The sequence below is a fragment of the Anser anser genome, assembly GCF_964211835.1.
Source record: "Anser anser genome assembly, chromosome: 1".
Lineage (NCBI taxonomy): Eukaryota > Metazoa > Chordata > Aves > Anseriformes > Anatidae > Anser > Anser anser.
The window spans coordinates 66,178,484-66,203,892 of NC_139720.1; the positions used below are offsets into that span (position 1 = coordinate 66,178,484).

A 25,409-nucleotide genomic window follows, 5' to 3' on the forward strand; every position below is an offset into this window, starting at 1 on the left:
TTACAATGATAAATGGCAAGTTCTTTCATTCCTGCAATTGGAATTAAAAAATCGCCACTGCCAAAACCTACTGAAATCATCTGTATGGATTACAGCTGAAAACTAAGATAGCTCACATGATTTGAATAAAATCCTACTTTTAGATATCCCACTTACTTTCTAGAAGCTTCTGCAGTCTAGAAAATCAAAACCTACCTAAAGATTCTCAATTTCTACGTATTTTCTACTTACCCCTCTTCTGTGTCTAATGACAATTTATTCTAATTATTAGCAACTTTCCTATCCAGTTACCAGTGTTTTCATTCTTTCCTTTATTTCCCTTTAGGTCTAATAGTTTCTGTTGTTTACCAATACTAGGCCTTAGACCATACCAATATGATGATAAATTCTCCTTTTAATATTTTGTTGTTGCTTGTTGACATTTTAATGTACATATAAAAGCTAATGACTAAAACTTCAATATGAAAGATACGGTTAAGTTTCCCAAGTTGCCTTTGAAAATCAATGTTTCTGACTAAAAAAATGTCAAAAAATCCTGTGCATATGGCACTGTTCCAGACTTTAAGAAATGAAATCATCTACAAATCTTGATCATAAACCTCCCTTTTCTCTTCCATCCCATATATATATATATTTTTTTTTTCTTGAGGAAATTCCCTCTGTTTCAGCTAGCTTGTAGTTTTGAAAGGTCTCCAGTTTCCTGATCGCACTCTGAAATACCCCTAGACAGGACTATTAAAATTCCAATTAAAATTAAGCCACTAAAGCAAAATTTTCAGATAAATAATATTTTTAGAAATCCACACTCATAGATGTGAACACGAATTTTTTTCAGTAACAACTGGTAAAGACAAATAGAGTATGATATTCACGCTTCTAGGTGACATGGCGTTGAGAAGAATCACAAGTAGCTTTGAGAACAATTCTAAACAGAGCGGTCTTGATATAGGGGAAGAATTTGCTACCATCAGTATTTGATTTACAATAAATATGTTGTAGTCATGCAACTCCAGAACACACCCTGTGTTTCCATTATACTGTCTGTGGACCAGCAAGGTGGTGCTGTCAGAGTGACAGATGGTTGTTAAGGGTATTATACTGTTCATGCAAGGTAATTCTTTTAATGTATCCAGGACTGATCAGCCTATTATTTTAGGCTGGAGTGCTTAAAGGGTAAAGGGAACAGACACTAGATAGAACTCAGAATTACTAACTTGTTAACCCTTGAAAAAAGGAAGGTCAATGTCTTTGGAAAGATTGCACTGTGTTTGTATCGCATCTATTTAAACTGGTGATCAAAAAATCCCATCACTTTCAGTGCAAGAAAGTGCTGATTCTTAAGGGAAGCCATCTCTGTTAGTTGCTAGAGGTGCAAAGCCTTAAACCGGGGGGGGAATCAGCAAGGTAGTGGAGATCTCTGGTACTGTTTCTCTGAGCTGGGCCTTCAAATGTGAAATAATTACATTTGTATTGTAAGCCTTAATACTATTTCTGGGGATAAATATGCTCATTTTCTACTCTTGAATCATTTACCTTCTTATTTTATAATAACAGGGACAACTGCCAAAATAGAGTGAACATACTGCAATGTCAGAGCTAGATAACTTATGCAGGCCCAATGAAAACCCTAGATCATTTTAAAAGTACTGAGACTGCTGAAAAGAGCCTTTCAAATAATTTTGTAAGTTATAAAAGCAGTTCAATGCAGAGTTGTTATACATCCTTGTCTGTATTCATCCCATTACTTTCTAGCCCCAGCTTTAAATATGAGCAAGACAGGAGCTCTTCCTTTTTGCTTCAAGATGTTCTCGTCCGCAACCTGTTTGGGAGATTTCTGTTCTGAAGATGGATGTGGCTTCTGATGCTGGATTTTGAAGAAGCTGTTGTGCCCAGTGCGCACTATATATGGTTGGTTAAGAGGGAAGGAGTGCAGCATCGTACACAGAACAACAACAAAAAAATCCTCATATGCAGAATGGGCTGCTGCATGTGAACATCATGACTCTACAAATCATCTCTGACACTTTGTAACTTTAAATAGATATTTCTCAGAAATCTCTGTCTTGGTGCTTTATATGGCCCTTATTACTATTGTTCTCAATTGCAGAACAATTCTCCTCCTAGCATTCTTGTGGATCAGAGAACTAGTATCTCCGCTTTATGGCTGGCCTAAGGCCAGATGTGCATTGGATGGGTTATACAAGCTAGGGTCACCTGTGTAGAGGAAGTCCAAGAGCACAGATTCAGGCTGGTGTGAGATACTCGTGTCTGTTCATAACCCTATCCATCCTACCTCTAAGACTCTTGGTTGCTGTATCAGGCAAGGACTAAGATCTTTCTATCTTTCTCTTTGAGTGTGTACTGAAATATTATTGTACTGAAGTATAATACTGAAGTATTATTTCATAATTTAAGACCTCTCTCACTTGTATACCCATCTTTGGGCTGTGTTTGAGGGATCTGACTGATGAGGGCTAAATGTGCTTCCCCTTCAGAAGGCCTTAAAGCTTTTTTAGAGCATCAGTCCTCCAAAAGCAATAGGAAAGCTGCTGACTTGCTTCAGCTGTGTGCTCTGCCTTTGGAGTACTGGCCCCGAATGTACCCAGTCAGAGAACTCAGGATTCAGAGACCGTGCAGTGGAGGGCTGTTGTCTTCTCTGAAGTCTCTGAGCTGCTGCTCTGGCATCTAATGAAATCCTTTCTGCACTATTTCTAGGAAAAGGAAAGAAACAAATTTTAGGCCAATTGACTTTTCCCATTTTCTGCAGAGGAAAAAGCCTTGGGTTATATCCTGTGAGAATTATTATTAAATGTGAATTTCAGTAATATGTTAAGAAAAATCTTACAAGCACCTTTTACTTCAAATGTCTCCTCTTTACCAAACCTGTTTTCATGAACTACTTCTTAGTGTACTTTGACAGTACCAATGCTTTAGGGGAAGGCATGATGTTTGCTGTTATATCACCTGATTCTCCTTCATTAGCAGGATCCATCTTAATCCTGAAGTTTCTTTCTGCTTCTCCATATAGAAAATTATTTGCATCAGAAATGCTGAGTAAGAAAACCTCAAGTTGTAGTACAATTTTATTTATGCTGAAGAAATTAATGCTAGCTAATATTCTTATTTCTTGTTCTATTTTTTTTTCTGGATTTGATTTTTGGTAACTGGCCCAACTGTGTCCCATTGTGAGAGCTTGGCGGAGAGAGGGAGAAAGACTGGAGAAAAAGACTTGTAGGTGGCAGGGACAGCTTGTGTATGTGGCTGCATACGTATGTGAGCTGGCATAAGGCAAGGCTATGTGGATGTTAACTGTTTAACTAATGCAGTATATAAATCCTTAGCTAGCTGAGAATGTGACCTAAGGAGGGCAAAAATATATATGTATATATTTATATGTATTTACAGGTGCCCCACCGGTGTTTGATTTCTGTGCAAGAGTGATCAGCGTGAACTTGATTACTTCCCCAGAGATTATGTCCATGCAAGGGTGAATCATATAACTCTTGGTTGACTCATGGCTTGAAAAAAATGGAATTAGCACAATTCAAAATGACAAGAATTTCTGTTCACAAGGAGAAAAATAAAATGTGTATTTACACAGCAAATGTAGGTAGGGAAGGATTTGCTGTCCTTCTGTAATGGTGAAGGGAGTTTTTTTTTTTTTTTTTTTTTTTAACAAGAAAAAGGCAACCAGAATTGAAAATGAAATCCAATATATTGCCATTCCACCTCTAGCTGCGATCTTGCTTGATCCTGTAAGTTAAATGGAGTAAGTGCATGTGACATTACTAGAGAAAAACTAGACAATAGAGAACAGAGTATTTTAATTGCTCACAGGAATTCTTCCTTCTCTGTCAGAAACAAAGCCGCGTCTCTACGTGCTGTCAATGGTAATGTGTTGTTGCCAAATTACCTTTTGGATACCATATAAAGCAGAAGTTGTGATGGCCAGTGGTTATTAGGAACAGAAATGGCCTCTTTTTAGGACAAGTGCTTTGGTTGCATCCAGTTTTTGGTAAGTGCTTTATGCCTATTCCAGTTTCTCTTGTAGTTCCAAGTGGACTTGTGTGCTTGCTGCTTTGGCTAACTGCATTAGGTGTTGCTGTTTTCTATTATATTTTGAGTTGCATCTGCGAGACAGCTACTTCAAAGTGGTGGAGGAAACAGTTTCGAAAAGAGACATATTTGATAAATCCTGCTGAAGTCCAGTCGTAGGGAAGGCGCTAAGCTCATTCTAAAGCAACTCTTTTGGAGAGGTATTGCCACCTTTGCAATGCTTGGAGAAAAATGATCTGTTTCTCGTGTAGGTGGGAGCGGAGACCGTGAGCAGGGGGAGAACCCCTGTGTCAAGCTGCAGACAGGGTGCTGGGTGCTCGAGGGCTCTGAGGGCTGCTCTCTTGACCCAGAAGTCAATAGCCCGGGCCCTGCAGGTGATGTGACACCCCGGGTGGTGACCCCTGGGGGACTTGGAGTGCCCTTCGCTTCTTGGGCGGCAAGCCCCGCATCTCTCCTTAACATGGCACCTCTGATTCCAGCCCTGTTGACCGGGGGCTGCCTCCTCATCCCCTTTGGTTTCGAAGAAGTCCTCTCGTCTCCCTGCAGAGGCTCCAGGCACGGCGGGCCGAACGACAGGGATAACGAAGGCGCCGGGGCGCTTCGGTGCTTCCGGCACGGCTTTTGCAAATCCTTCCCCGCTTAATCTCCTCCGACATCTGCGCATCCTCCGGGCATCTCCCCGTGCCCTCCTGCCGCTGCCCACACCCGCTGTCGCCTGCGCCCCAGCCGGGGGTCGCCCCGTCCCCGCGGCGGCGCCCAGGAGCGGGGCCGGGGGGCGGTGGCGGTGTCGCCGCCGTGTCGCCGGGTGTCGCCGCGGCCCCGCTCCCCTCCGCTGTCCCCCCGCTCCCCCTGTGACGTCACGTCTGTGGCGGAGAGCGCGGGCTGCGCGCAATTTTGGGAAGGGGGGGCGGCGGCGGCGGCGGTGGTGGCTGCGCGCTGCCGCCGCAGCTGCAACATCTGGAAGCGTTCAGCGCGGCTGTCTGCCGGCGGGAGGCGGCGAGCAGGCAGCGGGGAGGGAGGGAGGGGAGGGAGGCAGGCAGGGGGAGAGGGAGGGAGCGAGGGAGGGAGTAAGGGGCTGGGACTGTGCTCTCTTCCTCTGCAGAAACAGCTCCCTGCCAACACAACGCGCTCAGAATGGCTTTGAAGAGGAGGAGCAGCAGCGTTTGAACATCTCTCTTCTTTTTTTTTTTTTTTTCTCCCCTCCTCCTTTTCTTACTCTTGTAGTTGGTGGATTTTAAAAAGACATTTAACCCTCAGAGGCTTGTCCTGGATGCTTTTGGGTTTTCTTTTCTTTCTTTCCCCCCCCGCCCCCCCTCTCTCCCGTTTCCCCCCTTCCTGTTCTTTTTTTATGGTTTAACAGCCAGAGGTGCTGTGCTAAATTCTTGGAAGGGGCCCGGATGTACTGAGGATGCATTGCAATTTCACTAAAGGAGGCAGTAGTGGAAAGGATCAGTTTTTGGTGTTTGATGCAATAATGGGAATCAGGTAATAATAAAAGGGGAAATTCTGCAGCTCCATTCTTCCTTGAATCTTACCAAGCCGATTTTCGGAGGGATTAATCTGGACTCGTTTTTAAATGGTCAATGAAAACAAGAGGATGTACATTCCCGAAGAAAACCATCAAGGTAAGCTCGAGATCCACCTCGGAGGCTCTAGCCGCCCATCTCTCCCCTACCCTTTGTCCGTGATCTTTTTCGCTTCGGCCCCGCTGCCCCCGCCGGCGGCAGGCGCGGGGCGGGCAGAGGACAGCCCTCGCCCCCCGTCCCCCTGCGGAGCACGCAGCTACCCGGGGCCGGCCGCCTTGCGGGGGGACCCCCGCGGCCCCTCGGGGGGCGGCCGTGTCACCGGGCTGAAGAAAAGTTGCTTTGAGGCGCCGCCGTCGTCTCCGGGAGGAGAGGGGCGAGCAGGGGCGGCCGTGCGCCGGGGCCGGAGGCGAAGTGCAGCTGCGGAGCCGCTCGCTCCGCCGTGCTGGAGGAAGGCGAACTCGGGGTGCAGCCGCCTTTAGGGCCGGTGCCCGCTGCCGCCGTCGGGGTCCGGCTCCCCGAGGAGCCCTTCACTGCTCTTACGCCGCGTCTAATCCCTCGCACGAAAGGAGAGGGGAAGGGGGAATTATCACGTAGCGGCAAGATGGGGATCGGAGTTGGGCTCCGCTTGGGGCAGCGGCTGCTCGCCCGGCTCCGCTCAGCACCGCCCGCATCATGGACCCCGACCCGCGCCGCTGCTCCTCGGCACCAGCGAACGTCGCCGGCTATTCCCCGTAGTACAACTTTGTTTGTCCAAACTCCAGGAGCCTCCCCGCCACCCTCCTCCGCCCAACCTCGACCTGCTGTTCCTGAAGTTATTTTTATCCCGCTAGCTACCTGCGTGCCCTCGCCCCCTCCCCTCCCCGCCAGCCCTGCCCGCACACCCACGGCGGTGTTGCGGAGCCGCCAGAGCCATTTCCTCCCCTCCCTCCGGAGGGAATGAGGTGCCGGGCCCCCACCCCATCCCATCGAGCCCCCCTCATTCCATAGGGACCCCCCCCCGGGGCCAGCTGCCCCCTCGCCGCCCCCAGCCCTCTCCTCCCGGGCAGCCTCTCACCGCTGCCGCGGCCACCTCGCCTGCCCGCAAACAGCGTTCAGCGAGAATGTGTGCCCCCCAATTAAATACAGATTAAAACGAAAAACCCCAAGCCCGGCACTCCCACCCTAGCCACTCTGTGGAAAGAAGGTGGGAGGGGAAAGGAGGAAGCGGCCCCCGATGCAGAGTGCTCCTGCCAAGCGGGAGCAAGCCCGCAGCACATGCATTCGGCAGCCGCCACTGGACTGCTCTTCCTGGACCGGAGCTGATGAAGTGGACGAAGAGCTCAGCCTCCATAGCAATATGCCAACGCTATGGCAACCCAAATTCTGCTCCCTCCTTATCAGCTGCAGTGATTATATAATTGGAGGAACAGTTTTGCATCTGTCTCTTGATGCGGATTGTCATTTCTGCCAGGTGAAAGGGCAACTTCCAAAGCAAACAAAATCAAGCAGGTGGAAGAAAGTTCTGTTTCCTGGTGGTGCTCAGGCTGCCATGTATTTACAATCTATTTTTGTTTTGTGCAAACAGCGCTTGAAAGGTTAAATTGATCAGTAGTCAGGAAAACCTGGTGGCAAGGAGATCAGAGCAAGCCAATCAGGATGTGGAACGGAGTAATTAAAGCAACCACAGATTTCCACTTGCAAGGTGGAGATCAAAAAGATGAGCAGAAGGCAAGCCTAGGTCTGTGGTGCTGGTCTGCTCCTCGTATATGAGGGGGAGGAGTGATTTAAGATAAGTGTCTCACTCGTGCATCCTTCTCAGTTGCTGGCAGCAGGATGAATGTTCCAGGTACTACTGATGCAAGACAATTTTGTATCTGTTCTTGAACTGTGAGCGACATGGCTAGGCCTCTGCCAGCCATTGCTTTCTGCACATGTCTGTTTGTAGCTAACTGCTTATCAGGCTACCTGGGCAGTCTGATGCTCAGGAGTCTGTACTGCGGGGGGGGGGGGGGGGGGGGCAAGACAACAGTGGCTTCCCTAAAATAAATAAGATGTACTACAGACCATTATCAGACCATTATTTAGAAGGTGAGGGCTGCAGGGAGGAGGCTTGAAAATGCTTTGTCGACTCCTCAACTGCTAATATGAGTAGGCTTGTGTTATACTTGTTTTGCACTTTTTTGGGTGCCACTTAGCACACTGGAAATCTATTACACAAAAGTAAGATTTTTTTTTTTTTGGATGCTAAAATATGAGCCTGCTGTGTTTTCAGTGCAGTATCATGTTACACAAAGAAAAGGGAGCTTGGAAGTATTATTTGTTGATGCTGAGATACTTTTCAACGTTTATTTTTGCTGCACAATGGAATATATTTTGATAACAATTAATTATTCATTATTACCACAGAGTATGTGTTTATCTAGAAAATGTTAAAAACAAAACCAAAAAAAATCCCACCCACCAATCCCAGAAAAAGCTTTCAAAACTAACTACATCACATTTAATGCACATATGGGACTTGGTGTAATCCTAGATGGGCGTCTTTAATGCACTCCCTCATAATATTTTGAAAAACCTGCTCCCGCAATTTAAAATGGAAAATCGGTCTGCAAAATCACGTTTCCCAGCCCTCCCGAGGGAGGGAACAGCATGAGTCAACCTGGCCTTCGGCGTGGCGAGTTTGAACCTCAGACGTCCGGCTCATCTCCAGCACCTAGCTAAAGCCCTCTGCTCGTTCTTCCAACCTTTCCTGGGGGGAGGCCGGCCCTGCCTTCGATCCGCGGGGTTTAGGGGCGCGGGGTCCCCGGGCGCTGCCTCCCCCAGGAGGTGGCGGTGCGGGGCCGCGGAGCCGGCCATGAGCCCCGCGGCGGCTGCCCGGAGGCGCGGCCGGCTCCGGGGTGCCGGCTCCCGGCTGCCGGGCGCAGCGCAGGCTGGAGCGGGCGGCGTTTTTTTGGCACGGGGCCCCGGAGCGGTGGTGGTGGTGGGGGGATCGGCCGTTCCCTCCAGCCAGCCTGCTCCGAGACGAAAGCAGCGCGACCGAGCTACCCCTTCCTTCAGTTTCAGCGAATGCCTTTGGGCTTTGTCCTTATTGCGTATTTTGAACAGATTGCTACCTGCTGCTTGTGAAAAGAACCCCCTCGGGTGTTTGTCGACCATAATTAGGTCTTCTTGCAACCTCCTTTCCTAACCCGCACGTATTTTGTTCTTGAAGTCTTCCTCTGCAAGACGCTCTCTTTGCAGTCCTCGTATCTTCCTAATTTTACAGATATGGGGCTAATTAGCATTCCCTTTATTTGTCAGAAGCCTGTTGATAGTGAGAGGGTCAAGTCACAAGCGTACTTCCTAATACGTTTTCTGACCTGAAGTGAGGGTCAAAACCATAAATATTCCCCTTAACTTTGCAGGTATAAATACACAGATGATTATGTACACTTCACTGCTGACTTCAGTTTAAGGGAAGAAATCTGTCTCATGCTGTGCTAGAAGACAAAACCCTTGTAGATACAATTAATTGGATGTTTGCTGTAATTTTATACTTTATTTTCAGAATGCCAGTTCTATTTCCTGTATTTTTCTGGGGCAATTCTTGGACATGTAGGAGAAACTGTGCTCTTTCCATGGTGACAAAGTCATCAGGTTGGCAAGCTGAATTTTCAGTTCTGAGTATTTGTGTTGTCTTCTCATTTTGCTGTAAAGGTTTATCACAGTAGGCAGTAGTTGTAGGGCATAAAGTATACTGGGAATTGATTTGAAGCAAGAAATTGGAAAACAAGGATTTGTGGTGAGAAAAAAACCCAGAACCACTCATTGGAAACAAAGCACTAAAATTCCAGCCCCCCTGATTTAACAATAAATGTTGGCATTTATAAAATATGATCTTCTACCTCAAAGTACTTGGAACATTCAGTGTATTAAGTGTTTAATTCAATATGATATGAAATAAAATATATAAAAATATTAAATATAATAGATAATGTTAAATAATGGTACTTAAGTGTTCTGTATAATACAGTCCACTGCATTTACTTTGAAAGTTACCGGTAGAGACTTCAGAAAAGTATTTAAGTGCTTTCAACTATTTCCTATCCTTTAAAGTACAGGTACTTGTTAGAAACATGGTATTTGAAGTATATACTTTTGAAAGATTTTCTTTTAAATGGTCATAGGTCATGGGGGCTGATTTGGGTCAAAAGCATTGCTTTTGACTGGTTCTTCCTGAAGTTTGTGAGTTTCTCCCATCACAAGCACCTGCTTGTAAAGATCTCACTGGAGCTCTCTGTATCCTGTTCACCATTGTGAACACCCTCTTGGTTGCATATCTGCTCTGCAATCTAATATGTTTTGGGGGTTACCTCTTTATAATTCTTGTCAGCAGATGTGACGCACTCTTGCTGTGTGGAATTAATTTATTCTACCAAGATATCTACTTTGAATTATTTGATATCTATTGATATCTATTTTTTTTTTTTGCTTGTCTATGTTTATTCTTTTTTTCTTTTGCCTGTCTGTGTTTAGGTTTTCTCTTATTTTCTTTCAATTTTATTGAACATGAGTCTGCATACATACTTAAAATAGTATTCATCTGAATGGTAATTGCTCTTACATTTACTTCTTGTGGGCGTGTATGTGTGCAACTTGTCATCATTTGTACAGGCCAGTTGAGAATATCAATTTGCCATTTGATTTGTTACAAACTGTGTCGCTTAACCCCTTTTGGGAATTAACTCAAAGGACACACTCCCTGAAGTTCAGGAATAGCAAACTCAAGACCTCCTCTGTGCAAGTGATTCCTCTAAATTTACTGACTATCAACCAACATTAACAGATGTGACTATGTGCAGTAAAAGTCTCTCTTAAATTATTGAAAACAACAAATCAGATCAACACTGGAAAAAAGCTTTTACCAATGGCAGATATATGCTTTACAAAACATAATGTCATCAAATCATTCAAATGCCTATCTTTTTAAAGCCCGTAGACCAACTCAGTATATTTTCATTTCTCTGAAACACTGTATTTTTTATTTATATATTGGAAATAAGATGAATTTGAGAGAGAGTTTAATTAAAATGTTTATTATTGTTTCAGTTAACTGTAAGAAAACTTCTTAACTGTAAGAAAGGACAATTTTGAGCATGCAGACATGTTGATTACCCCAAATTGTTTTCCTTTCAACAAAGTTTATCTACCTAACATAAAATTGTTTTTTTTCCTGTTGTGACTTTTACAAATGGAAGTTGAAAAAATAGAGTACTTATCATTTTTAGATCATTTTGAAAGTATTTGAGTAAATGAAACATTGCATGCTTATTCTACGTGAGGATTTCTTCCCCTTCCTTCTGTATGTTGGCTTTCGTTTTTTGCTTGTTTTTTTATGGAAGAGGAAGAGACAGTCAGCCTTCTGTGCAGAGGACATGTGTGATGAGCATACGGTGCTTGTGCCTGAGAACAGGTGTTTTGCAGCTGTCAGCAAGAGTTTTAGGTGGTAAAGTGGTCCTGCTGGGAGCTCTGAAATACTATGTCTTATGGTTGTAAGAGTACCAATTGTGACCTATCTTGTAAGGCTTTAATGGAATAAATGATGGTGAGGTCAATGGTATATATGAATCTTTGTCCAGAAGAATCCTTGAAATGTCATGCCCTTCTATGGGAACTGACAGAAACCAGTGATAGCAATGTAAACCTTGTTAAGAACTTGAGGGGGATCATGGTAGCTCTCTTTCACCTAGAAGAGTGCAGTTGTCTCTGTGCTATGTATAGAGATTTCCAGAACAGAAGACCTAGCCGAGTTTCTCCCAGATAGCTAAATACACAATTAATAGATTGTACTGTTTGGATTGTTGAATTTGATGCTCTGGTGGTGGTGGTGGTGGGGAAAACATGAAGAAAAAATATGTAAGGTAAAAGGTAGCAGAAGACTTGGTAGAATCAAATTTTTGTCTTGTTTTTGTCATATCAGCACTTGTCCAGATATAAAGATGAATTATTGTGATCTACAATTAAGAGATTATTAGCATGGTTCTTCCTCAAGAGAAGCTTAGATTTAGGGGAAGCTGCTGGTAATGGATTTGAAACCAATCTGCTCTGTAAAACTCCTTTCCAGTTGCCTTTCCCATAAAGGATAGTTTGGAGACACTTCCCTAACTGTTATATATTTCACTGCAAAAAATTGCATTTCTAAAGATTGGGGAATGAAGTAAAATCATAATGTAGGATGAAAGGGATCTCCAGAGGCCAGCTAGTTCAATCCCCTGCTCAAAACAGGTGTAATTATATGAGGTTGCTCCGGGCCACATCCAGCCAAGTCTTGGACATCTCAGAGCTTCTACAAATGCTCTGGGCAGCACATTCCAGTATTTAGCTGCACTTATGGTTTAAAAAATAAATAAAGTAAAGATTAAGTCTGTATATTTAAACTTTATATTTTAAGATTGAGAGCTAACTTACTTATATAAGCCAATAGTTAAACTGTAACCATGTTTTTGTGTTGAAATGGGGGACTTGAGGGGCTCTTGCTTCAATGTCTCACACCAAATTCAAAGTAGATTGTGGGCTGTTTTTTGTTGCTGTTGTTGGGGCAGAAGTCTTACGTTATTAGAGTTTACAGATCACGTGAGACAAGCCTGGAGTTTTGATCACTGAATTTGTAAGTGGGTTGTTTTCCTGCACTGGCATGAATGCGGAACTGTGGATAGACTGTGACCAGCACACACATACTGATGAGGCAGTAGAAATCTATAAATAGTTCACTTTAATGTTCCAATACTTGTTAATGCATCCAGTCAATAGATGAATCCTGCTATAACTTACAAACATGCAGCTGAATCTAACTACGTACTCTTGGGATATATATATGTACACCAACACAAAAAATCACTGTGGAAGTGATGACTGTAGGGCTTGGATTTAAAGAAAAAAAGGCAGTCTTAACTTCTATTTAGGCTCCTTTCTTTCCTGCTGACTAAAGGAAATTGAGATAACTGTTCATGGATGTTCTAGGAGATGTTAGAAGCTTACACAGGATTCAAAGATTATGTATTTGTCAAATATTGGTAGATGACTTCAGCAATTTTCCCTCTGTGTGTGTTTAGTCCCAGATATTACATTCTAAATCTCAGTGGCTGACTGAACATGGTGAGGGGGAATAAAAGTTTTTCATCCTCGCACCTGTAAGGAAAAACAGAAATCCATAGGATTCATCAGTCTTCTGAACTGCGCGCTGACATGCTTAGCCAGCATAGCTATGAGAGTGGGAAATTCTGCCACTTTGGTGGAAGACGAGATTAAAATAAAGTCATTCTTAAGGGTGACTGGAGACTTAACGACTTTCAAACCAGACCCAGAAATGAGACTAAAAACCTGTCTAACCCTATGGGAATTTTCTTTGCATCTTGTACATAAATCTTAGAGTTAATTGTTTTAAGGAAATTATTATCTGAGTTCCATCCAACCTTAAAGGATGCTTTATCATATGTTTAAAATATCTTCTCTAGATGTCATTGTTATTTATCTTAAAATTTTCAGGTTTTCAGCCCATGATGTGGATGGTTGCCTTTGGGTATTTTGGAAAAAAACAATTAAATATGACTGAACATGACATTATAATTACAAAGTAAATATGCTCTAATTGAGTAATTAACTCAACATTTCTTCCTACAGGCATTGTAGGAATGGATTCATGTTAGTGATCAGATTTCAGATCCTTTATTCCAAATAAGGGAAAAAAGACTTGTATTGTTCAATATATCTGCATGGATGTAACACTTCTTAGGATTCCTCCACTTTTTAAATTTAATACGTATTTTTGATACATCAGATGTTTCTCTAAAACTTTTTTCAGATGAACTAAGATTTTAAATATACAAAAAGACTACCTGTGCCTCTTTTCTTGCAAGTCAGTCCAACTCTGTTAGGTACCAGCTATATTCCGTTTCATGCATTATTGACAACAATAGTTATTCTGAAATTGAAACTTATCTTAAATAATATAGGTGTTAGCAGTAGATTTCATGAATTTTAGGTGCAGAAACACTACAATGGACTGTGTGAGAGGCAGTGGAATCTGGGTGAATTCAGGAATGGAGAATGATGTTTGTTGAAGATGTTGGGGTGGGGGGAAAAAAGGTTGCACTTAAATATACTGCATAGTATGTTGAACTTTGATACAGATCGTCAAATAACAGTCTTAACTTTTAGCTTCCTGACATTCAATCTCAAACTTTACTGTGATTTCTATGTTGTAGTTTTCATATAGTTTACAAAAAACCACAGTTTCCGTGCAGGCACTGCATGTAAATATTAGAAGTTTGGATTTAGTTAATTCTTAAACGATCTGATTTCCTTGGGATGAATTTAACATGTTGACAGCAAAGTTAGCAAATTAAGCTAGATAAACCCAACTGCTATTAAGGAAGCAGAGGAAATCCATAACATTCATTATTTTCCTGATTGGTGAACAAACAGACTTGTGTGTAGAGAAGAAAACTTCACCTGTGTGTTGCTATTCCTATTTGATATTTAAATTGCCTATTACTGCTGATCTTTGAATTGTGTAGGTGAACAGAGTGTTTTCAGTTGTAATTTACATTTGAGTTGGTGTCTTCAGAGAAGTAAAATACATTTGTTCATTGAAAATTAAAATTAATTGGTTTTAATTGTGATTTGAGTGGAACTGTTGTATGACTATTTGGGAGCAACAGGTACAAGTAAATTATGTGACACTTATATCACTTTCACATTGATTAAAAATTTAAGTGAAAAACCTGAGATTCATGCTCATAACATGATTTTGCTGCAGGTGGAGTTGAAACTGAGTTCATGAATTGGTGAGTGGCTTGAGTGATATAACTCTAAGGTCTTTTGTCTGTCAGATAGGATCTCACTGGCTTTGACTCAATTGCACAAATCCTGTGATTGTGCAGCGTTAGTGTTAGTAGGTGTTTGGGATGTCCTAGTACCGCACAGGGCAGCACGCTGTCTTCTGAGCTCTCGTACACATTTCTCTGTGGTCTTCTTTGAAGAGAATTGATGGTTATCTGTTAAATGGAATAGAGCTTAAATTGCATATGGGAGAATGCCAAGTTCGTGGAAAGTTCAGGAGGAACTATGTTGAATCTTAACCCTCAGTCTGGTTTTTGGATTTGTATTGAGACCAAAAGAGTAAGTTTGATTTTAATTTTGTATTTGAAAGCAAATGAAATGACATCATTGTGACAGGAATAAAGAGAGTATTTCTAGTTGATGTGGCCATTATAGCAAAAGTCAGAAATAAAAGTGGAGAGTGAAAGAATAAGATGAACAAGACTTGAAGGCTTTTATCTGCTTTAAGGCAAAGGGTGTTAAGGAAGAAAATAAGAGATGGAAACTTGTGTCCTAACTCATATGCAGTGATAAAAGCTGTTATGCATACCAGGAAGTCGGTCAGAAAATAATTAGAGGTACTTGCTACTGGCAGTTCCAAAAAAACCCAACTATTTAAATGTTTTAAAACAAAACAAGAAAAATTGGTTATCAGAAGAGCTAGGTATCGAGCTCTACAGGTGCTTGGCAGCATGTCTAGGGAAGTGTCTTAGCATGTGATCAGACCGGAATCACTTTAAAAAGGATCAGATTTTAGAATATGAGATGTTCAACACCATACTTCAAAACCCTTCTAACAGTGATAATGCAATGTCCACCATTTCTAATGAAAGACTGTGCTTAGACATCCTAAGGGCTTTCAATTTGCAATGTGAGTTACACAACTTAGAGTATTTTAATAAATATTTGACTGGAATATATATATCCTGCTAACTTAATGCAAAGCTTGTATTGAAATAAGTGCAAAGTTTTCCTTCAGATTTGATAGTACAGTTGGGCCCAGTTTTCTACCTTTTTTTCTCCCCTAGTACTTAGCGTTCTTGTTGAGAACTTCAGTCATCCTTGCTTTGCCTTGATTTTGCTCATATTTCACCAGAAACTCTTTGTGTTTTTATTTTGGGGTATGCATTTTTGAGGTTTTGTCTGCTGTGCTTTAAGGGGGCTTATCATGGAGAATGTTAGTGTATGGAATACAGAGGTGGGTTTGACTAAAAGTTGCTAAGCATTTTGGCATGAATGCTGTGGGGTCAGTGGATGCATCCAAATACGTCTGGGGAAATCCTATGTGGAGCCCATTCTACAAACATCAGAGGGCAGGAAACTTATAGCACATATCGGTGTTTTCATACTTCAGAAGGAGTGTGATGTAAGCTCACACAGATGGCTTAATATATTGGTGAATTTTATTACTCATCGTCCTATGTCAGTGTTGAAATACAAGTTTAAAATACTTTAAAGACAAAATTACTGTAGAAGATGGAAAGCCCCACTTGTCATCTTGGGATCTAAACCTCTAGTTTGTGTAGCTAGTCGTTTTAATAACAGTGATAGAAACTATCTAGGCCTGATTCCACAGCTACAAAACACCAAACAGAAAGATTTGACAGATTGTCAGGTGCTATTTGGGAGATTAATGTAAAGACTGGAGTATGTACACTTAGAGGATCAGATTGTATTTTAATTTAGTTTTATGTTTGTTTGCAGACTTCCAGAAAGTCTATCATTTTTCCACAAAGGCTGTATTTCTTTCCTTTTGGAAGACTGGCGAAGAAATGTTTGCTTTGAAGTTATTTATCTGTGTCCTTATATATTTACATGGTTCTGATCCCTGTAGCATGAACATCTGTATTTTAAGCACTCTATTACTCTTCCACACCTACCAGGCCAATAGGCTTGGAAAACTTATTTTCTTTTTCTTTATAAGCTATGTTGTGAGTAGGTGCTTATGTGAAGATATTACTTTGGGAGTCGCAGGTGAAGAAATGAATATGGCATTTAATTTTAATGAAATGGATGATATGAAACAGTGTGGTGTTACAGCTATTATCAAGCCTTGAGCAGGCATGGGCATGGTGACAGCAGGATGCTCGATCCATCTGCCTGGGTGCAGACCACGGGGAGCACCCTGTGCTCTGGTCCTCCTGGCTGCACAAGCAGGTCTGAATCTCGTGCTGTGGTCAGAACAACAGTATGCCTGTTGGTTTGTTGCACGCCTCCAGCTGGGGTGGTCAAGTACAGGGCTCCCAATGGGTGCCCCATGACTTGCATTATCCCTTTTCAGTTCTGATGACTCTCCTTTTCTCTGCCTTAGTAACTCTCTTCTCTGCTCAGTATTCTCCAGAATGAACCACCCCCACGCCCAGTTACTTTTTGTCCCCATTGGTCCCAGCTTTTCTACATCCATAACCAAGTTTGGTATGTCTTATACTGGTACCCAGTAACCCTGGCCTGATACAGCATTACCGACACATTTACCGAGACACTGTTGGCCTTTCAGTACTACTCAGAAGCTCTCCAGTACTTTCCTTTGACTAAACATGAAATTTGGTCATCTCTGACTCCATTCCCCCTTACTTGTGTGTGGAAAATTTGGCCGTTCCTTGCAATATCACTGGAAACTTTGTCCACTTCTCACTCAGATATTTGTCATGTCCAGAAGTTTCTTCTGTTGTATCCAGCAGTTTTCCCTGTCTTGTTCAGTTACCTTAGCCTCAGGCCAGGACCTAGGCCATGACATAGTCATTTTCCTGCAGCCTAATGCCAAGCATTCCGGGTAGTCTGAACTTTGGGAAGTGAGTCTTGCATATTTATATATATATATATATTTATATATATATAAAAGATTCTTGTCTGTGTACTTATGATCTTTTCCTGCTAATGCACCTTTATAGTTAAGAGACACAATGGTCATGGAAGGAAACCAGTATCTGCGGTAAATGGAAACAAATAGGCAGGACTGGAATACATGGTCAGGGAGCCTTGGATTTATGAGGAGTTAGTGCAGAGATGTCAGTGTGAGTTTTGAACTGGATACTCTATCATCAGCGTGTGTGGTGTCACAGAGGGATGCAAGCTGCAGAGATCAAGTGTGCTTCTCTCAAGCGTAGATGTCACCATGATCACGTGTGAATCTGTCAGAAGAGGGAACTGCTCTCTGGTCTCTCTCCGGAGACTCCACATGGTAGAATATGGTGCGCACACAGAAGGCTTAGTGCTAATGGCTGAGGTGAACTATGCATCTCTTTTCCTTCCCAGCAGTACATGTGTTTATCAGTAGGCACCACTGGGGCTTGAATAGCAATCTTGCATTTCTGGTTTTATCTGCCATCTTTACATCATGTGCGATGGGACACTTGTGTTTTTGTTTTCAAACAGCTGGAAAAAAATCTCTGCTCTGGAACCATTAGAACATTGTGGAGTCGTCTGTGGTTGCACTTTGCATACATATGTGTATATATAAGCAGAAGTATAATTTGCTCAGTGGACCAGAATAAGTGATTGTGTTTGGAAGGGATCTAGCTGTTATGAATGTTCTGGAAAGAAATCAAATGATTTGAAAGAAGAGAGAAATGAGCTGTGGTCCCTGTGATCCAGGTCATCTTACAGTGGGAAGGCCTTCACTCCAGGGACTCCAAAGGTGTAGACTAAAGGCTTTTAGAGATGTATTTTCAGATTGTTATTCTTCATGTAGTAAAACTGATAATTTGGCATAGGTCTCATCTTATTTCTCTGTAGGTGTTTAAATTTTCTAGTTGGACCTAATTGTCTAGAGTCCAAGAGTAGTCAGTGGAGAGGAAGGCAGTCAGGGCCACAGAACCTTATAGATGTCTAAGATCGTTGGGGTGGATTGCTTTCTTGGGGACCCTTGACTGTATATAGAGAGATTTTATGGCTGCTAGAATAAATGCTAGATTTTGGATTGCTAGACCTAGTGAAATGAACTCCACTTTCTGCGTGTGTGTTGATTTCTAATTTTGACAGTCAACAACAAAAGTATAGTGTGGAGAAAAGAGTTATGTGCCTCCAGTTTGTTTTGATGTCACCTGTCCCTCTGGTGACCTGTGTGAGTGCAAATACATTAAACGCATATTTCCTGCATGAATGCATGCCATTATATAAAATAGATGGTTAAAGCAACGGATGATGAGAAAAACAATAACTCAGGAAAGATTCCTCATAGAAATCCAGGGAAACTGTTTTTTGAGGAGTATCTCTGTCTCCATCTGGGGTGAGAACAACCAGCTTCTCCCTAGACTGTGTAGGAGTGGAGAGTATTGTGAGCACAAATAGGTAGCCTCAGGAAGGAGACGGGACTTTCCAGGCAGTGTCAGTGAAGGATGACAAGCATGCCAGAAGACACAACATCAGAGAAATAGTGCTGTAATCAGTTCAATCTGCTTCTTCTAGCTAGCAAGTGTGGTTAACTGGGCTGACTGGAATGTACAAAATTTACAAGGAAAGATTAGCAGTTAGGTAACAGTCATGTAGAGAGAGTTTAACTCTTCGGTTTGTGTGCTTTGTGCTTTTAGGTGAACAAATAGAGCATGCCCAGTTCTGAAAGTGCCCTTTTTGAGCCTTTGCAAACTTATACAGTAAAGAGAAGATAAATTGTGGTACAAAATTCATTTGGGCTTAATGCTAGCAAACATGTTTCTGCCTGGAGTAACAGGCACAGTGTGCCAGGTCTCTGACCCAAATAAGGGGGAAAGCCCTCATCCCTCTAGCATGCATCCAGAGGAGGAATGGGAAAGGACGTTGTTCTGGTGACATAAGGAGAAAAGGTTAACCTGTCTTGGCAGCGTGAGCTTTTCTCCATCACCCCTCCTGAAAGGTGGTACACATGCTTTTTTTTTTTTCCCTTTTTTTTTATGTAATACTTTATTATCTCAAAGAATACGCAACTTCTTGAAATTTTGTGCCCCCTCATTGCCACAAGCAGGGATATCAAGTCTTTTATGTATCATCTTATTACCTCTTCAGAGCCTCTTTCCCAGAATGTTGACTTTTATTGCATTACCCTTTGCGCGGGCTGTGTAGTGATGGAATACCTGCCCTGTCCTGGGAGAAGGGGTGTGCTGTGACAACAACGACATGCGAGGCAACAGGTATGACTTCCTGAAGGGCATCAGCAGGAAATTCTGCTCACAGAACTTGTCAACTGCGGTGTAGTAGACCAGTTCAACGTGATGCTTGCCTTTCTTCAAATAAACTCTTTCTTGTGAGGTGCTCATAAAACAATTACCTTTTTTTAGTTCAGGTTTGAAATCTGAATTTTGAAAATGAGAAGCGAGGGGAGTTTTTTCCACAAACAGTAACAAGCAAAAAATGTAGTATTTCCTGTCAGTGGCTTCCAGTTTGGACTTTCTATAGAAATCACAAACATATGCTGTGCCTCTATGGGAAGCTATTCTGTAATTTTGCACAGGATTGTCTATGATGTTTTCTGTCATCATTTCACCATTTGCTTTTGAATGCTCTTTTACTGCCAGTGCTTGGTAATGATACAATGACTCAAAACTTGAGACAAGAGAATGTCTCAGGAAATGCATAGATTTAAGTGGGAGCAATTTGCTTAAAATATCATAACTGTTTTTGTAACACTAGTTTTCTGATTAAGCCATTGTGCTGAAAATAACTTGAAATAAGGACAACAATGGGGATCCCCAGTCTATGTGTGAAAATGTTGAATTTATCCCACTACAGGTCTCAATATGTTGCACAAGACATCATTTTACAGAAAAATGTCCAAGTGATGTATTTTAAATATCATCATAATAGTCTTGCGTTTCCTACTGCCCTTGGGCTGTCTGTAGGTAGCGGGTTTTAGGGGCAGACGGGACATCTGCCAAACTAAAGAATCTCACCCAGTGGTTTCTAAATCCTCCTGTTTAAGCATCAGTGTGGGTGTTGGAAAAATACCCAAGTCTGGCGTGGGAGACAAAGTGTATGTGACCCCCGACATTACCCAGTTTTCCGGTGTTAGGTTCCTCATTAGCAAAATATACCTTATTAGACACCTGAGTTTGCTTAGTTACAGCTATCAAATATTTAATCTATAAGTAGTTGGTTTTTTTTTTTTTCCCCTGTTAGGTGCAAAGGTTGTCTGGTGTCAAAAATCTTTCATGTGCTCATGCTGGGAAATTATGATCAATTTTTAAAATCATCTCTTATATAAGACTCAATGACTCATATGTCTTTAATCTCTCATTGTAAGATATTGTCCCAGTCTAAACATTCTTGTATGTCTTTTTTTCTGAGTTCTTTAAACTATTGTATTCTTTTGTTTGAGGCATGGATTCCAGAACTGGAGGCTGTACTGCTGTGTTCCACAGTAATGCTCTGGCTCTGTCTGTACAGTCCCATTACCTGGACTTTTAGGCTCTTGGGTAGGTTGAAACTCACTGGAGTCCATGTTGTCTGTGTGTTGGCTCTCTCTCATCATCACTTAGAGCCAACAAACCTCCTCTCAGGCCAAAGCAGTCGTGAAAGAGGAGCTTTGCGAAGGAAAGAGGAGAAAGAACTCGCATGCAAGCTCTGCCTCCGAACAGGGAGGGCACGATACTGATGCCAAATTCCAGAGGTTATGAGAGATGACTATTCCTTGGTAAACAGGCTGGATGTGTTTTTTTTTGTTTACTAATGAGTGGTAAAACTGAACAATCTCATAACCAGTGTTCAGATATTATCAGAGTGAATGGCTTGTGTGAAATTTCTTGCCTTTTTTGTGATGTTGTTCCTATGAAATGCAGAGCGCCCCAAGAAAGGGATGCAAAAGCTTTAGCTTTCTTCTCCTTCAGCATGATCTGAGAACTGTCAGAAAGAGGGAGCTGGAGCAGTGATTGCAGCCCTACCTCCGTGGCAGTGCAGAAATATTGCCCACTGACTTCTAAACGAGGGTTCTACCAACTCGGTGTACATCTGCTCTTGCCACCTTTGGTCTGGTACGTGTAAATTTAATAATGATCTGCTTTTATGTAAGTGGGATTTCTTATTTTTAGAAAGAATCTATGAAGCCAGTCTCAAACATTTGTCTGCATCTACTGGAGGCAAGGTCAAAGAGAAGCTGGTTAACAATGTTTGTATAGACAGCCAGTGACATAAGAATTATTTCAGTGTTGCATCTTAATGTTAAACATAAGATGCAAGTCAGATGCTGTTTTTTTCTCATAAAGGTGCATATAAAGAGTCTTGCCGATTTTCCTTTTTTTTTTTTTTTTTTTCTCCTCTCTGCAGTTGCAACTTTCTGATTTAGTGCCTTATTTAGCCTGGGAATGCTCTTGAATAGCCGAGCAAGTCGAGTGCTTGTTTTTGCATCTGGATATTGCACATGCTTAGTATTCAGACTTGGAACATTCTCTGAGAGGATACCAGTAAATAAAAAAGAATGGTAGAGGAACGTTTGTATGTTAGAGATGGAAAATACTGCTTTAGATACCCAAACAATTCAATAAAATTATTTTCTAAGTGACTATAAAAATGTGGCTATAAATCTGTTAATGCTGAAATGCCTCTAGATCACAAACTCCTACTTTGAATAAAAGTGTGTTTTTTCAAATTGCCTTTCACTGTCACCCTGAAGTTGAAACAAGACATTGTTTTGCTTTGTTGCATATCGTGTTTTGTAATTGTGCAGTTAGTAATTTTCTGTAGATTTGTTGTAATGTAGGCTCCCAAGCGAAAGGGTTTTTTTTTTTTTCTTGCTTTGCAGAGTCCATTGCACATGGAGCATCCTCTTGAGATGCAGTGGAAGAAAGGAAATAGAATGATGTGACAGAGGCAGCATTTTTTCCTTCAGTTCACATTTTGTCTTTTTTTTTTTTCATGATCTCTTTCTAGCACCTTAGTGCTGCCAATATAAAAAGAGCCCTCCTGTTGAAACGCTCGTTTTGTAAAAATTATTCAAAAATAAGGTTACATAAGTTGGAGTGCTGGAATTAGGGGGAAAAAGTGTCTATTTTCACTTGCTTAATATTGTGGATTTGGTAGAACGTTTTGTATGGTTGGTTTCAGAACTTTCCTCTACTGTTGCTTTTTTTTTCTGGTGTTTGGTCTTACTCCAAGCAGCAAGGAAAAAGCACATTTTAAAAATAGAAAAATGTGATTGTTAGAATGCTAAGATTAATAGATGAAATCAAAGTCAGTTTTGACACTTGAAATATCTTTTAACATATTTTCCTTTGTAACTGACTGCATTTCAAGAAGTGAGTGCATCTTTAATTTACTAGGATATTGCGTACATAGTCTAAAATTAGGTAAATGAAGCTTAAAATAAATTCTAAGCTTTGTCTTTCTGAAGAGCAACAAATAGTTTTTAGGGAACTCTGTTTTGTGTGGGTGCTAATGATATAATTTACAGACGTGTTTTTCACAAAGTACAGTGTTGTAGGTACATATGAAAATTAGATGCATTTTATTCTCTTAAGTTTTATGCCCAACGCCTGAGACTTCTAAAATCAGCAGTCACTTCTCAAAACTTAGACCAAACTTACTTTACCCAAGAGGATTGTGTCTGAACGTTGATTTTGCCTAAGAAGTTAATGGTGCTTAGGATCCCTCCTTTCAAATTAATGTCATCAGCTTTATGGAGAAAGCTATCTGATTCAGTATCTCCCAGAAGAGTAAGAGATGTTAAAACTATGTATGTTTTGTGGGGAAGTGTGGGTAGAATGAGAAGGTAGCCATATCCTCTGAGAGGACAACACATATGGCACTGAATAGAAAGTGAATTTGAAAGCTAGGTGGCTGGATTAAACAGGAATACAAGAACGATTGATCCTATCTGTTTTGGGAGAAAAATACTTTGACACAATCTTATGCACCATATTATCTTATGATAATTCATATTATGAGTCCTTCATCTGTATCATTTGTATTATGAATCTTTGCTCATTCATGTACCTTTGATTCGGGTGGTTGCTGTGTTCTCAGCCCTTGCAACCTGTCCCACAGACTCAGAGACTGTACTAGTGCAAAATAAGGTCATGGGTAGCCACAGGGGTTGATGAAATCTGCCCACTTCAAATGAGGGGGGCAAAAAAGGAGGCAGGGCGTGGACCAGATGGCCTTCTGAGGTCCCTTTTAGCCTAAGTTGTTGTATGATAGTGTGGATTAATGGCTTCCTAATGTGGGTTTTACCACTGGGAGAGAAGGCTGGCAGGGAGTACCTATACCATGTAAAGGAAGGTCAGATGTGTGCTCTTCTTTTTACATACTTGCTAAGTCCATTCCATCAAGCTTTGACTGCTGTCTGGTTTTACACATGTGAATACTAACCCCATAAACAACAAGAGGAAGCAAAAATCTCAACCTGAAAAGCCAGAAGAATTTGCACTGTGTATGGTTTATCAGGGCTGATCTCCATTTAGTTCTGTATGCGAAAGTGTTTTTCTTTTTTTGTCTTTATTGAAATTCGTACTTCATAGCTTAGACATCTCTATATAGGCCTATTTTTTGTGATTATATGTGTATTTTTTAGCAGTCATCCACCTGATGCAACTGGGAAGAGACTGCTATTTTGGGACTGAGAATGGTATCAGTTTATAAAGAACTAAGATTGATTTTTCTAGGATAAACAATCATTGAAACAGCAGGCTTTGAATTATTTAGATGTTACACATTTGTGTTTTCCAGACCATGTTACATGTTTTGGGCCATAATAAAAACAACAGCATACTCTTTTGCAGAAAAGCAACAATAGAGTTCCTCTGTACCTTATGCACAAGCACATGTGCATGCGTGTAACTCCCCACACATGTGGGAGTCATTTCATCTCATTTAATCCACTTAAATTTGATGTGCAATTAAAATTATATTTTCAATTAGTTGTGTACAACGTGAAAAGATTGGTACTTCCAGAGGCTGGTTTCACTTATATTTCAGAGTCTTAAGAGTGGAAGGAATGGTCCTCTGCACTGACCCCAGAGGGAGCTTAGACAAGATCACTTTTTTCCGATGGTTTGGGTAGGGCGAGGCAAATCACATTAACAGTTTTCTGTATTGATTGCTATCCCACTGTGTGTTCTCAGACAAAGAATTTGGATGCCATCTAATACAGTAAAGGCTATTTTAAACCTATAAGAACCTTCTTGCTTTTTAAAACAGTTATATTTAGATTACTTGCTAAGTGAAGAGTAATCATTATTCACCAATAAGAAAATGATGAGCAGTTAAGCTGACAAGTTTGTCAGAAGAATCCACTCTACTGAGTTACAGTTAATCTCCAGAGGAATTTTACTGATGTCAAGGAAATTTTTACTGAAGATGTACTTGATCTCAACATCTTTCATGGTGGTAGCTTTAGTTTGGATGAATGGTGCAAAAAGAGGCATTTATGCAAGAAAGCTTGCTCTGATGTCCCTATTTGAGGAACTGTGCCTAAAGTTTGTCTAAACAGTATGTTGTTCCACGAAATTTACCATGACATTGTATGCATGTTATAGCACAGGTTTTGTCCTGATAGGTACTATATAACTGCTACAAGTGAAGAACATGGCTTTTAATTTATATTCCATCTAGTGTTAGAAATGCCTTTGTGTTTTGCATTCTGTGAGAGATTGCATTATCACAGCAGAACTCCGGTTTTGTGTAAAAGTTCTTGCTCGCCATTCCTTCAAATACGTAGCTAATTGGTTCGCTCAGACTTGTTTGAGATGAATACAAAACCGTTACTAGTTTAAAAGAAAAAAAATGATCTTTACATCACTGGTCTTCCATTGCTATTTTTTAGTTTCATGAATGAGCTATGGTTGAAGGAAAAGAAAATGTTCCCTGGCTTGATTTCTGAGAACTTAATCTAGGTTCCACCAGAAGTGTGCATCAGGAAACCAAAAAGGATTATTTGTGGGTTTCTTTGCATTTTGTATACTATAGCTTAAAAGATACAAGAAAATGGAAGTCCTTCAAAGGAAATTGATCTTCCCCACCAATAAAATTATCTCCAATTTGAATTTTTTAACCAGTTGAATTGGACTTCTCTGTCTCTCTTGATAT

The 25,409-nt window shown here is 41.3% G+C and overlaps 2 protein-coding genes across 51 annotated transcripts in view; both read left to right on the forward strand.

Annotated features, from left to right (window-relative positions):
- Positions 1 to 25,409, forward strand: part of LOC310892960 (uncharacterized protein) — a 284,028-nt gene that overhangs the window by 197,353 nt on the left and 61,266 nt on the right. The window lies entirely within an intron of this gene.
- Positions 1 to 25,409, forward strand: part of CACNA1C (calcium voltage-gated channel subunit alpha1 C) — a 494,083-nt gene that overhangs the window by 47,499 nt on the left and 421,175 nt on the right. For 13 of the 50 annotated variants that reach the window (XM_083821273.1, XM_083821272.1, XM_083821283.1 and 10 more), the window contains exon 1: positions 3,733 to 5,681. The exons of 27 other annotated variants lie outside the window; for them this stretch is intronic. In XM_083821273.1, the coding sequence (XP_083677399.1) occupies positions 5,633 to 5,681 (49 nt within the window). In that variant the 5' untranslated portion in view covers positions 3,733 to 5,632. Of the gene's footprint in view, positions 1 to 3,730; positions 5,682 to 5,722; positions 7,408 to 21,217; positions 21,362 to 25,409 lie in introns of those variants that run through there. 10 more of the 50 variants (XM_083821268.1, XM_083821260.1, XM_083821271.1 and 7 more) reach the window with 5 other exon arrangements.